This window comes from Bicyclus anynana, chromosome 2 (genome assembly GCF_947172395.1).
Source record: "Bicyclus anynana chromosome 2, ilBicAnyn1.1, whole genome shotgun sequence".
Taxonomy (NCBI): Eukaryota; Metazoa; Arthropoda; class Insecta; order Lepidoptera; family Nymphalidae; genus Bicyclus; species Bicyclus anynana.
The window spans coordinates 2,003,635-2,019,166 of NC_069084.1; the positions used below are offsets into that span (position 1 = coordinate 2,003,635).

Sequence of the window (15,532 nt, forward strand, 5' to 3'; positions counted from 1 at the left end):
TGAATAAGAGAACTTGATGACTACTGAGCACTGAAAAATAAACTTAATTTTTATTCCAGCTACCTGGGTCATCAGCAGAAGTAGATGGTAAACTGCAAAGAGGCGATTTCATTGTAGCAGTGGATGGGAAAGATCTTTCTGGTGCAGAATTCCTCGCTATAGGAGCAGCGCTTAAACTGTGCAATAATAAGACTACCATAAAAGTTAAACGTTTTAAAATAGTCCCTAGGTAATTGTGATAATGTTTAAATTTGAATAAAATATTAAAAAGACGGGTTAGTTATTGCTTTGCTTACAATTCAGTAATAAAAATTACTCGTCTGATTGTGAAGCTACTATAATAATATCAGATAAATGAAAATCAAGTAAGAACCGTATTTTCCTTGTGTGTAGGTTTGATTTTAAATAACAAAAATAACATTAAGTTGGTTCACTTTGAGCAGATAAAAAAAGCAATTGAAATATTATGAGAAATGAGCGGCTTATAACAGTCATTGCAATTAATGAATGACGCAACATGTATTCTATTATGAAATAATAAAAGATTAAAATCCTGTGATAGCCACACCGTTGTTAAAATATTATGGTCTAATATCCGGCATCTGTTATTTACTTAGGATATGAAACAAATGATAGAAAATACTGAAATTGACCCATTGCAAATAGGTTGCTTGGTAAAACTGTGGCTGGATAGATTATACGATTACATTTTTAAATTAAAATAAATGAATCAATCATTTTATTTAATTTGAAAATTGATTGTAAATAATTGTTGAAAACACTGTTATATTTTACACTACATTTCATAGAAAATATAAATAAACAACGTTGTACATTAGTAACGTAATACTTCGACAATAATAATTGAGAATCTGTACTCTTGAAGTTTGATCCTTGCCAAAGCCACAGTCCAATCATCGTAGTTGCCTGCCATACTTACCCATAGTAGCAAAAGCTGACAAACATTCAGTTTAATAAAAATATGACAGAGGTCGGGCTATTGCAGGCTCTTAATAGAATATCAAAAGTCTAGTAGCAAATTACTAAAAATTTAAAATTTTATCATTTTGGATTAAAATCAACAAAACCGGATTTAATTAATAATTCACAACGTTCTGTGCACCAAAAAATTGACCGCAGCAATTATGTTATTAAGTTTTAAAATGAATGTTTTAACTCAGAAACCAGTTAAATTAAATATTTTCGCATTAACTGCAATTAATTGTAATTCTGTTATTTAAGATCTATCTTTGATTCATCACAACAAAAATGGTTCTCTAATGTGTCTACAGACTTCGATGATGGTTTTTGTATGTATTCAACAACTTGTTATTGCGTTAAAGGTCGTTTGTAAAAAAAAAAAGATTTTTAAAAATATTTGTATAAGTCGTGTTTGTGAAGTGATTAGACAATAAGTCAGGATATTTAATGTAACCGTATATAACATACGTTTTGATTATTAACAAAAGCACTGCATCATGGAGCGTGAAATGTTACGATGCAGCTAATGTCACAAAATAAACAACGATGAATTAACGATGTTGCATCGATACTACATCCGAAATGTAACGAATCTTGATGCTTCTTTTCTTTGAAGCTGATTTATAATCATGGTGCATTATTTAAAGTACATTATTGAAAAACACAGACTCGATTGCGTACGGCTTTTGGCGTAACAAAAAAAAAGTTTTTATAAATAGTTTTTGTAAAAATATTTTTCTGGTGATTTTGTTTTATTTTACCTACTTAGTTGAAATTCAGCATGCAACGTGCGTGCAAGATAATCCACAGTTTTTGTTCGTCTAGTAATATCGTAATCAAAAACTTTTTGATTCGTCTACGTAATTATTAAAATCGTCTAACTGATGAATACATGGATATAATAATTTTGATATCTCGAATCGTAGTTTAATTAGTTCCTTTTCTAAAAAATAGATATGTTTATTAATTTTAATCCTAAATATTATGAAATAAATTTGGTTTATACTTACTGTTATCTATGTATTTTTCTGTCGCCATCTTTGCAATCGAAATAGATGGTTTTAGATGTAAAGTTTACAGTGACTTTTGTTAAATTTTTCGTAATTTTGTTCAAACAACATTAAAACAAAAAATATTCAATACATAACTCTTTTAACATGAATGTCGTATTAAAGGATGAGGCGAAATAAAATACTTAACCTAGTCGAGGACTAACTTGTAAAGAAAAAAAAAGCGGGCTAGTATTACACCTGTCCTTATCAGTCGTAAGGAACCAAGTTGTTAATATATTAACAGTGTTTATTTCGCCTCATTAAACATTCTATAGTAATACACATTATTTTTTTGAAATACAAAATCACGTTATTTTGATTAATTTTTACTTTAATATTTTACCAAACTTGACATATGTTAAGACTAATAAGTATAATAAAATGACACCACATATGCAGATTATAATGTTTTTTTTTTAAATGGAACGAATTATACCTGCGATTGCTGTTACTTTATTAATATTTACTTTTTTTTAATACATAATTGCTTGAATCATGAAGCAGAAAAAGTTTGCTTCTTGGTTCACGCATGGCTTAATAACGAATAGACCTATTTTCTTACCGTTGTCGAGATTAGGTAAAAACCTAGTTTTGGGTTTAAATTGGAATCGGACGATAAAAAAATCAAATCCTATAAAAAAATCCTATAAAATCGCAGATATTCGCTATAAATAAGTACATAAAAAGAGATGCTTAATCATTTTTGGTTGTACTTTTTGTGGACATTTGTCGACTTATGAATATTATTTATTACGTAAAATATTTTAACTTAAACTATAGTAAAAGAGCATGTACCAAATTAGCTTTAGTGAAAAGTTATTCCGTTTAAGCTAAATATAATGCATAGAAATTCAGTATTGATGATTAGTTAGAACTGAAATTATTATTAATTGTGTTTTGTATAATTATTGCTTAGTCTTAATTTGGGAGATAGGCCGATATGACCCTCAATTCTTAGCTGTAATTCCAGTATTTTAATAACTTAGTTACTGGCAAAGATTTGATGTGAGGGCTTCATAATTTCTTAATGCTGGATAATTGAAAAACACTGTCGTTACAAAATTGTAATGCTTTGCTTAAGAACATTATAGAGTCAATGGGTATCCCTCTATACTCAGGTATACTCAGGTTTCAAATGTACGTAAAGGATTTTGTCGGATTTATGGATAATAGTAAAATTAAACTAATTCATTGTTAAAAATGAACTTCAGCAAAGTGATGTCTGTTTCTATTGAATTAATCAATTTATTTAATCTAATCTACATGATTGTTCTTTGTCCAGCAGTAAGAAATATTTAGGTGTTTAATAATTTCACTGTAAAATATAGTTTAAACTTAGTTATTTAAGTGCTGTCCATATTTTAATAAGTTTGGATGTAAAAGTTAATGCAAATAGTTTTATGTAATGTCACTCTATGTAGGAACGACTTGCCCGTTGAAACAAATAAATAGTTTAGGTAATTTCTTTTTAATGACGCAGTTTTGTGCATAATGTAGATTAGAAGTTGAAAATCTAGATGGAGTTATTCTAGTTAAAGTATGATGCCCAATTCAGGTTAAGAATTAGTAATTTTTTTTATTTTGACTCAGGTTTGTTTTACTTTTCTAATGTAAAAGCCAAAAAATAGGTTCAATAGATTGTTAATCTCCTTCTCAACGCGTCACACCACCATCTAGAGACATTAAAGATAAGGGTTAGCTAACTATCCCACTTCTGATCTGCAGTATCAAAACACTGTGCACCAACTCTAGTCTGCTTTTATCTGAATAGTATTTTAATGTAAAATACAATGCCTTTATAACTTTAGTAAATAATAATCTTTCTAATACTACGCCATGTATTAGAAAGCTAGAATTAGCATTTCTTACATAATAAGCAACTTGTTTATATAGTGTAAAAAATAGATACCTATATGAAAGTCCCCACCTTAGATTAGGTTCCGAACTTTGTAGCAACTCACAAAAAATTATAACGCAGAGTCTTCGTATTTAGTTCTATTCCCGAGTTGTATAATAAAGGGACTTACACATTGTTATTTAACTGAGGAATTAGTTTAGTGGAAGTCTAAAAGTCGTTTCGCCGTGCAATTTAGCGTTCCGGTACCATTTTGCGTAGGTAGAAATCTGTGCCGGATTAGCACACTTGATCTTGGGCTACATGTGTTAGTCTTTTCAAGAGAGTCATATTTGAAAAACTACATGAAATGTACATAATTTTACGATAAATTTTAAGGCGGTATTAAAGTTGTAATAATTGCATTTTCCTAGTTTAGAAATTTCACCGGTTGAGTGCATTTTTAAGTAAGTACAGCTAGGTACAAAATCAGTTAATTTCGTTGTTCGCAATTTGTAAACTACATGGACAACGTCATAATCTTTTCGATACTTAACGTTGAAAAATTTTCAAATTATTTTAAGTATGTCGGTTTCAAAATTTTCATTTTTAAGTATCCGGTGAAAATTATTGGATATTTAACTACTTGTTAAAATTAAATTCTTAGACACCAAATGCTTTCTTTTTTGTGAACTTTGTTGTAAATTATTTTTATACTGAGAATACTTTTGGTGTACATAAATCGCTAAAAATTACGCATTAACTAAATTGGCAGATTAAAATGTAGTCCGTTAACGAAAAGATTAGTGCTAATTTTACCGTTAATTTATTTTTGTTTTAATGATTGTTTTGTGTTGAAAATGAATAATTTACAGTTAAAGTGGCTGTATACGGAATGGGATTAGGAAATGGTCAACGGGACGATAATAATTATAATAAGTAATCAATATGTCATCGTTCTTCCGAACCTGACGTTTACATACACAATACTTCCAAAATTCGTCCCGTCCGAGAAAAAACTCATTACATATGCAGCGAGCTTTAATATGGAGCCATATTTTCAACAAAATATGTCTGATAAATAAATTCTGTATGCAATTTGCTTTAGGAGTATTAAACTATATCTAGGGTAGCGCGAATGTACATAGAACTTCGCATAAAATGATTGCGTAGCATAATTCTAAATTGTTGTAAAGTGTATATAAAGCGTATTCATAGTTAATCGATTCTAATGATAAAAGTAGGAGTGCGTTAGATCGACTTTTTGGCTACTTAATTGATTTTTTTTGTAAGACAGTTTGGATGTGTCAGCGAATAAAATAATTTAAATAAATAGTTAATTGATATAATTATAAGCCTCGTGTCTCTCGTTGCAAACATAAGTAATAAAAATAATCTATTCGAAACAAAAATACATACGAATATTGATAACGTTTTTTTATTTTTTCGAAAGCATTTTTTTTGATTGTCCAAAGTTATTAAACTTAAGTATTTTATGCTATTTAAAAATAGCTTGAATTAATAATAAAATAAATTGACTTGACTTGCGTAATTTTTTTTTTTTTGAAAAAGAAAAATCTCTTCTTAATGTAAGGTCGTTTGTTTGTTGTTCAAATTGTAAACTGCTACTGGTACCAAATTGTTATTAGTTTTCTACGAATTAATTTCCCATCATTGTATGAGCTGATAAGACTTCTAGACAAAGGAGTTCCAACAACTATAGACACGAATAAATAATTCTAAAGCATGTAATATTTTTATGTACAATAATAATTGTAAGTCTTCAATTTTACAAAGAATTGCTATAACAATAAAAACATAATGAAATTGGCAATCAACTTAACAACCTAGCCGAGGTTCTTAATTATTGCTTAGGTTCATTTTGCTTGAAAACAACAAACTCATGTATTATAGGACTCAAAAGGTGATAACAAATATAAGAAAACTAATGTCGAACAAAGGTTATGATTCACAACACTTGTCAGGACAACTTAATTAGCAAATCAAACTGTCACCAAAATAAGACCCTAGAATGGCAGAGAATGACCTTGAGTGGAGTCACGTACTTGTGAACGATGTGTGTAGGGTTAAAGGTACCTTTGACTGTATACAAACACTCCCCTTTTCCACTCAAGTCACTCTCCCCGCCTATCCTAAGTAACCGATTAAGAATTACACAACAAGAGATGTGGTCGGCTCGAACGCCACGAGCACACTGAAGCCAACACGAGATCGAGCGACGTCATATCCGTCACAGACTACTATTTCCAACACTAAACGGCGATAACATTCGGCCATCCTGGTGGCGCATCCGTCCCTGGATCGCGTTCGTGTCTGGTGCAGTTGCGTTTACACTGACAACTTGAGCGTGTACAAACCACTATTGAAGGTCGTGTACGACTCATTTTTAATCGAATGAGTGTGTATGGGCCTTGTGTATCTAGTGTTATATATAGTTCAAGTCACCATTGTATGTAAGGTCGCGTATGACTTATTTTTATCGAAAAATGGCAGTAGGGTTATTTAATTCGGTAACCAAAATTCACAAATTTCAAACAGTTATAAGTTGCAATTATTAACACAAAATCTATACGGCAACATTTCGCGTCTTGTCATAATATTAAAACGCAAAATTTCATCTAGAATACCATGGAACACAATTTCTAAACAATTTCTGTCATTACCGTCAATACTAAAGTTATACCGTCAACACTTAAAACTTGAAATCACGATTCACACACTATTTACATTCCAATTTAACAATACCGTAATGTAAAATTCATCAGTGTACTATACTCAATTAATTTGTTACCCTCTTTTATAAAAAATGCTCTCATACCATATTAACAAAGAAATGTAAAACGATTGGCCTGAACTAGGGTAGTTTTAAATTACGTCGTTATCTTTATTCACTATGTGGGCACCAGTTCTTTATCGCACTTCTGATATTATAGGACTAAAAAGGTGATAACAAATATAAGAAAACTAATGTCGAACAAAGGTTATGATTCACAACACTTGTCAGGACAACTTAATTAGCAAATCAAACTGTCACCAAAATAAGACCCTAGAATGGCAGAGAATGACCTTGAGTGGAGTCACGTACTTGTGAACGATGTGTGTAGGGTTAAAGGTACCTTTGACTGTATACAAACACTCCCCTTTTCCACTCAAGTCACTCTCCCCGCCTATCCTAAGTAACCGATTAAGAATTACACAACAAGAGATGTGGTCGGCTCGAACGCCACGAGCACACTGAAGCCAACACGAGATCGAGCGACGTCATATCCGTCACAGACTACTATTTCCAACACTAAACGGCGATAACACATGATTATCATTCTGGAAAAAATATGCAGATGGTTTTGTTACTAGTGGGTAAATTTCCCGTCACGCAATTTTTCTGTTTCAGTATTAACCATATAACACTTTAAGACTTGCGTTTCTCCAGTGAAGGCGTTCCTTTATGTATGTGAATAGAGTAGACAACGCGACAAGTGCGTAACCTACAATCGTTAGTCACGACGCGATAGTCGCGCTGTCTGATCCGCATTCGGTAACATTTAACGAACGGTAACATTAATAAAGGGTCTCTATGCACTACAGAAAAAAAATGAATCTGAATGCCAAAATCTTCATTATTATAATATTCGCTATACCACTTAGTTACGCAACTGTTGCTATTTGAATATTTGAACTAATATAGTTTATAATAGTGCCAATTTAATACAATAATAGTACAACTAGTAAACAATAATTTTAGATTATATACGTGTATCATCATCATCCTTATACGAGTAAGAGGAGTTATATTTTCAAAACTTACTCTCTTGTACGTGAGAATGTGCCTGCTCTCCAGGTTTGCCAATAAAAATAGACTATGATTATGATGAAAATGAAATGATTATATAATGAGGATAATGGTGATTATGATGATGATGATGAAACTGACAACAATATTGAAAATCTCATTTCGTCTAGCAATAGTTGCGTAACAATTGCGTCGTTCTATTTAACGATGATGGTTTTATTTTTTTTAGTAAAAGTAAGGTGTACATAGGCGTAAGCAGAATGGTGTGTGAAACTGCAGAAACGTCAGAAATTAAAAACATTTATTATTAAAATTTAACGTAAGTACCTGTGAATTAACGGTTTTTTTTAAAAAGGTTTTGATACCATACGCCTCCACAAGTATCTCTATAAATTATTTAACAATGCGTTTCTGCTGACGTTCCTTAAGCTTACACACAGAAGCGCTTGTCTCGGCATATTACAACTACAGTCAAATCAAAATCATCACCTAAAAATAGAACATAAATAACTATTCGTAGGCACCTATTTGTTTATGCTTACATTAAATAAATTGTATAGTTTGAAAAAAAAATACAGTTAATTTTAATTAAAATTAAGTAGGTAATTTAAAAAATACATTTAGATGATATATAGTACCTACTTAGTACATGTAGTTATAATAATAATTAAATTTTTCTAGTGAATTTTAACGATTCCGTAAAATTATGAAAACCAATGTCTCTTAAAATGTTTACTATTAGGTATTGGTTTAAATGTATACTTACTGTTGTTTAAAATGTACACCGGACTATAAAAAAATACGAAATAGTGATTCTGTAATAAATTGTGCGCTTTTTTCATTCGTCTTTTATTTTTAAAATTACCTATCTTTTTAGCCAAGTACGTAAAATTTATCCTGATCGACTTTCTGAAGTTTAATCAAAGCTACGTGAACAGTACAAGATCCAGTATAAGAAATATATTATACCCTCATCTGTTATTTAATTGGAAAAATAAAAAAAAAATATTATGATATTAAGAAATAGATGATTTTTGAGCTTTATATTATATCTAGGTAAGTTATGTCAGGTGTTTCATCAGATTTTCTAATAAAAGATTTTGCGTTATCTTGGGAACACTTTATTTTTGTTTCACATTATAATATTTGACACAATACAATAAACAGCTATAATAAATAGTTAAAATATTATGCAGAGACATAATTATTGATATCGTATTAAGCATCTATGAATAATAAATACTATCGAATACAAACATATATATTATACAACGAATATGAATTATATTTGACGTTATTACAGTATTATAAACTTGGGAAACTGTTTTTGGCATTTTTTATATCTTATTAACCTTCCTTCTAAATAATACTAATTTCCTATTTCAAAAATAACGCGAATTTATGCATAACTCAATGCTATAAACAAAAACAAAGTCAAAAACAAAAATTTTAATTATAACTCTGCGAAGACAAAACCACTGACAACGAGGCTATAAAAGAAATCAAAAGTTTTGAAGTTTTTTTTTAAAGAATTGATTTTTTCCAATAAATAAAGAAAAAAAAATAGACGTAGAAAGAAAGTAATAATATGTATATTCAGTTTATGACTTAACTTATCACTTTATGATGATGTAAAAATTACTTGATAACTATTTTTCAAACTGTTGTCTACTGTGCCTACTTTTACTGCGAAATAATCACATTTTATAATAAAGTCAAATAATTCAATATACCTTAGTCTAAGCAATCATTATTACATTACGAATTATTTAATTGTACCACGCGTTTCATTCAACTTGTTGAAATTTTCATTCAATGCGAGCTAATAATTTGTTATAGTAGCTAGAAAGTTAATAAATTAATATAAATCATAAGTTGTTAAGTCAACAATTTCATAAAATAGTCAATGTTTATTTAATTCGTATTTCAATATAACAATGTAAGATTAGTTAAGTAAGATTAATTTGTGACTAGAAATTTACTTCATAAAATAAGTAGGTACTTACTATTTTAAGTTGTTCTGTTTACTTGATTTAAGTACATTATGTATCATTAGTTAATATTAATCACAATCACTAGGTACGTTGTTTGAGCAACAGAATACTGACGTTTTTCATTGTCTATTAGATTATTTACATAGTTTATTCTATACAAATTAAAATTTATCACTTTCCTCATTTATTGCATTTTTTATATTTTTGTCGAAATGTCGAAACGAAGTTATTTGTCATAGTAAATCTGTTTAACTTAGTCCCACGTCTCTAAACTGTCATACATACGTCATTGTTTGTCATTTAATAATTTAATCATATTCTTTTCTCTTTATGATATAACCGTCAAACAAAAAAATTAAATTATTGCTTTTATACAAGTTTTTACAAGCAAATCTTTGATCAGAACACTTAATTTAACTTAAACTTAACTTATGTCTAAAGTTTGTTCTGCATTAATATATTTCACAACTTCACAACTTCTGCATTATTAAAGTTCACAACTTTTCTTCAGAGCTCTTTCTTATCACTAATGGCTTTAATCTACTTCTTAATTTTACTAGTCGCTTACTAACTTTTCCTGTAGACTGGGGGTTCCTTAAATCAGGCATAGATTTACTCTCCTGTACAGATAGATGTTCTGTAGATTTTGAAACTGCGCCATAATACCGGGGCATGCTGAAATCGTTCAATTGTAACATCTTAGCAGATTGCTGTTTTATACTTTGCAAACTAGTTTCCTCTTTGTAATCAGGTATATAAGACGGACTGTCTGCGAAGAATCTAGGCAAATTGTTACTTTTAATAATTGGTGTATCTGGGAGGGAACTTAATTTCAATTCACTGGAGGCTAACGATGGCACCCCTACAGTAGACTTGCTTTTAGTTAATGGAGGTTTTTCTGGGGCTAAATGTGCTGGAATATTCAAGAATGATGCACTTCTGTGAGGAACTCTTGCTAAAACTTTGTTGATTTTGTTAGGATCCATGTTTTTCAAACTTTCAACTCTGTTGAGTGTCGGTCTTGATAATCTGACTGCACTGTCAGTTCTATCTAGTGTTTTTGTACTGTTTGTGCGCAAAATTCCTTTAACATTCTCCACTCTTGGCAAAGATATAATTGGTGGTAGGGTCAACATTGAAACTGGATCGTATTCGTATATACTATGCGGAGTTGCAAGCTTAGACTCTCCTTTTATTGTCACTGTACTAGTTTTTATAACATCCTGCTTCTTGATGGCTACATTCATTGTCAGTCCTTCTTCAGCATCTGGGCTACTGCGTTCTTCTTCTTCTTCCTCTTCTATTTTAAACATTTCGTAATTGAGTTCATCTTTGAACATAATCTCAAAGTCTGTGACAGGTGAATCTAGTTCGTCCTCGAAATAAACCTTCGTTCTATTAGGTTTGTCCATTAAATAATCTGGCTCAGACTTAGTTTCTAATTCATCTAATGAATTGGTGCTGCCTTTTTTCAATTCGTGTTCATCTCTAAATATCAGTGATTTAGAGAAAACCTGAAATTAGAAATTGTTACAAAGAGTTTAATATTTAAAATTGCCATATAAAATTAAGACCATAAGCAATAAATAGAAGGCAATCTTATAATGTTTATTTTTTCAAAAGTCAAGATCATCAAAACTAAATAATCTTATCCAAATCCTATCTTTGCGAGCTATAACTGTTTACTCTAAGTGATTATCTGTAGATTTCAAGTTCCGATAAATTTAGAGTTCTATGTTTTTCATCTTTATCAGTAAATATCTGATACAAGTTATTTCTTGCAACACAATATGATATTTCAAATCTGCAAAATACTGATCATGAAATTACATTATTCAGCTTTAACATTAATATTAATATATATTTTGATTCTACTTTTGGTTTCATTTTTTTTATTCCTTTGCCGTAGTTTCAAAACATGAGCCACTCTTTTGTCCTACTTAACAAATTTTCGGAGTCTATTTACTCATCGGAAGTATGCATGGGATGCAATGAAATATAAATGCCTACATTATACATGCTTTTACTTGTACTTTACGCTTGTTTGTAGAATTCAATACCACCATAGGTAGGTATAAGAATTGTCCTCATTTACAATTTCTGGATTTTCAGTTGCTTCTAAGGACTTTGTATTTTTCCATTTGTATTTTATATTTTCCTCTTTATTAGAGTAAACAAACAATTCATTTAACAATAGTAACAATTTTCATTTCATTTTCATAAACATCTAGATCTAGAATAAAGGTGTCTTCTATTGCAATCACCTACCTCGTACAATTTGTCAGCATGGAGAGGTAGCTCATTAACCTCTCTGCTGACGATGGCAGTCTGCGGCAGGTGATTGTTATTATTGGGCTGTTGTGTGACTACGCTGTCCAAACTGGCGCCCATGTTGGCGTAGCCGTTTGCTTGCGCTTTTTCATCTTCTAATCTGAAACAAGTTTTTATTGTGAAAAATAAGTCCAGCTTTTACATAAATTATATATTCTTTCAATCATACCTTTTATTTTTTAACAATGAGTAATTGTTATCTATAACAATATTTAATATAAACATTTAGCTTTCCCGTTGTGGACCATAAGAGTGCCTAAGTCATTTTGGCACTTGATCGGTTATCAGGAAGAATATATATACAGGGTGATTCGGACTTTAGTGCGGACATTTTTTTTCGTGGTTCTGTATCATTAATAGAACATAAATCTACAAACAGTTCGATACATTTTATGTAATTTTTTTTTTCAATTTATGTCTCAGAAATAACAAAATAATGGACACATTCCCAAACAAACTGCGCAACTGCTGGCGGCACTTTGTAAGACGCCGACAAAGAAATACCGGCAGTAGTCATATCGCTTCGGCTTCGGCTGACGGGGGTGGCAGGGGTGAGGGGATCGAAAAATCCCTGAGGACGCCTGCCGAATTGCCGATGGGCGACCAGTGACAGACAATCTGCCGTCGCTTGCGCATTTAAGTCGAATCATCCTTTAATGCAAAAGTTTGCGTAATAATAATCATCATTTGTATTTCATTATTCCAATCGAAAGTTTATAATTTTTATTATTACTACGCATTATTGATGGTCCTAAGCCCAATAAAGTATGAAGGGAAAATCGATACTCAACTCAAAAGTGACGACCTTTAATTATTATAAAAAATAATAGGTACAAAAATAAACGTAGAAAGGTCAACGGCCCTCGGCGCGGGCGCTCGCTAACCTAGTACCTACCAGCTGATTTTGTAGTTGCCTATTACTGTGCTATTACTTAGTACAGCGATAGGGTGACCCTCAAATTCTGTTTAAATGTTTAAACTTTAGCTAACGATAACTTTGTTATTGTTGAGTTAAAAAAAAAAAGAAAAAATACGTGTTCATTAAATTTTGTTTATGTACAAAATATAAAAATATCCGTACTTGAAAAAATTTCTTCCTGTATTTATTAGGATCTTCTTAAGAATTACTGCCTTCTATATTAATATTTATTCATATATACATTTAAATATGAATTTATTTAAATAAATTTAATTTCTTTCTGCCTTCTTTCTTCTATTTTTCTTTCTTTTTATAAACCCTTGTTAAATTAACAATCAACAATCAAACAAATCAAATTTTTTGATGAGAAGTAGTTTTATGGAACAAAATCGGTTGTTCAAAATTCGTTAATTCTTATAAAGATTGTTAGAAGAGTTATTTTCATGGTTAAAACTGTTTTCTTAATGAACACATTCTAAGGCAGTTTTATTAATAACAATCTTTTTCTATATACATATAGGTAAAACGAGGGAAAATAGGTATGTTAACCTATTTTCTACTAAATACACATCTTGACGATTTCAAATTGAATTTAAAATAAACCCAGTTAATAAGCATATTTGAAAATACTTGACTTATTATAAGTGTAAAAATCATCATTCGTTACAATATTTACAATATTTACTTTATTTTTATGGTTTCGTAAAATTACTAACTCTACTTCTTGGTTCAAAGTATCTAGTCAACGTGTGTTATCTAACTCACTAAATGATGTGCTATTAATAGCAAAATTGATAATGATGACATTGTATAGACCTCGGTCTTACTTTCTAATTAATACAAACAAAATAACAAGATAGTCAAGTGGTATATAATCCTGACAATATCTTCTATGCAACTTGTAAATATCAAGATATTATAAACAATGATAGGAAACAATAACCTAGCGCAGACCAAATATTTACACCAATACTATTATTAGCCTTTCAACTCAGTCACTAAGCTTCTCTTATCTTAATGGTCCCCTGTAAGGTATCTGTAAGGAATAGTAATAGTTCTACTAACTTAGTATTACCTACTTTAATATAGTATTTATTGGATACCATAATCTCTCAATCAATAATCTCAAAAACTACCACTAAAATTACGCACTTCTTTTCTTTTTTACCCGACTGCAAGAAGGGTTATGTTTGTATGTCACGCGTATTTTGTATGTATGTATTAATTATGTAATATTCTTTATTACCTCTTAACTTCCAAACCGCTGAACGGATTTACATAATTAAGATATCGTTATTTTTTTCTTCTAGAGTTCTTAGATAAGTGAATTTGAAAAAAAACCGTTAGACGCTATAGAGGTGATTTTTTTTTAGAATATTGCAATATGGGTATCAAATTCAAGGGCTCAGAGGATTTTATGGTATGTCACGGCCATGTTAAAAAAATTACAATTAGAAAAACGTTATTTATTAATTGTCTATACAAAATACGCGACTATAGGTGAGTATGTGAAGTGTATTTTAAGTGTATACAACATCTAAAACTGACTGAGACTGAGTTAACTAAATTGATTATAAAAATCGGACAAGTGAGAGTACTTGCAATTTAGCCCCTTTAAATGTCAAATTCCCACCTCTTTTTAATTAATGTTCAGCATTAAATACTTTTACGTGAATAATGAAACAATATTACAAGTGACGACCTTTCTAAGTCGCTCTGAATTAATCTCTGAAATAAAAGTTTAATTAATTAAAAATAATTAATTAAACTTTTTTATTAATACCTATTTAATACTATTATGTTATTTACCTATTTGCTAATGAAAACAAAACGTAATTTGCGAAGATTTATATTTTATTGTTGTTTGAACACAGCTCTGTAATTTATATGATTATACGATTTATAATTTTCCTTGAATGTAACTAAGATTTTTTAATCGTGTTCACGGGGATTTACATTATGCAGCTCACGTTTTTTGTTTTTATATGTGCCGATAATAATTAATTGGTTTGGCTTTGTTGACAATAATTGGTCTTTTGACAAAAATTTTGGAATGACCTGAAAAACATCGTGAGGAAACTTGCATGCCTGAGATTTTTTTGAATTCTCTACGTGTGTGAACTCTGCCAATCCACATTGGGCCAGCGTTGTGGACTATTGACCTGACCCCTCTCATTCTGGAGGAGGAGAAGGCTTCTGGAGGAGGAGAGACAGAAGACTAGCACTAAAATAATAATATAAAATAATAACGCCGATATTTTCGAATCGGCTTATCGGATCTTAATCGTACATAGCTAAGAACCATCTCGATCACAATCGGTCTGTTCGTTTAGATTAAGAAGTTACGAAGCTATAAATAGACAAATAGGTACACAAACAGATACGTCAAACTTAAAACATGCCTTTTTAATGCGATATTAATGACTGAATTTTATACAAATAATATGTTAATTGTATTCGTTATTATACGAGTATACATATAATATGTATTGTTTGGACGCTATATTATCTATATTAAATCTACTTACTCTACTCTTTGGAAAGATTTCTAAATTCTAATTCTATTATGTGCTATGATTAGCTCAGAAAAATTGTCTTTGCGAGTCAAAC

General features: G+C 30.4%; 2 protein-coding genes across 3 annotated transcripts in view; one reads left to right on the forward strand and one right to left on the reverse strand.

Moving 5' to 3' along the window:
- Window positions 1-8,519, forward strand: part of LOC112043742 (inaD-like protein) — a 165,101-nt gene extending 156,582 nt beyond the window's left edge. The window contains exon 36 of the mRNA XM_052888385.1: window positions 60-8,519. Within this exon, the coding sequence (XP_052744345.1) occupies window positions 60-233 (174 nt within the window). The 3' untranslated portion in view covers window positions 234-8,519. The remainder of the gene's footprint in view (window positions 1-59) is intronic.
- Window positions 8,520-8,776: 257 nt separating this feature from the next.
- LOC112043743 (uncharacterized) overlaps window positions 8,777-15,532 on the reverse strand; it is a 31,981-nt gene continuing 25,225 nt past the window's right edge. For both annotated transcript variants that reach the window (XM_024079296.2, XM_024079295.2), the window contains exons 4-5: window positions 11,941-12,103; window positions 8,777-11,186 (exon numbers count right to left, since the gene is read on the reverse strand). In XM_024079296.2, the coding sequence (XP_023935064.2) occupies window positions 10,167-11,186; window positions 11,941-12,103 (1,183 nt within the window). In that variant the 3' untranslated portion in view covers window positions 8,777-10,166. The remainder of the gene's footprint in view (window positions 11,187-11,940; window positions 12,104-15,532) is intronic.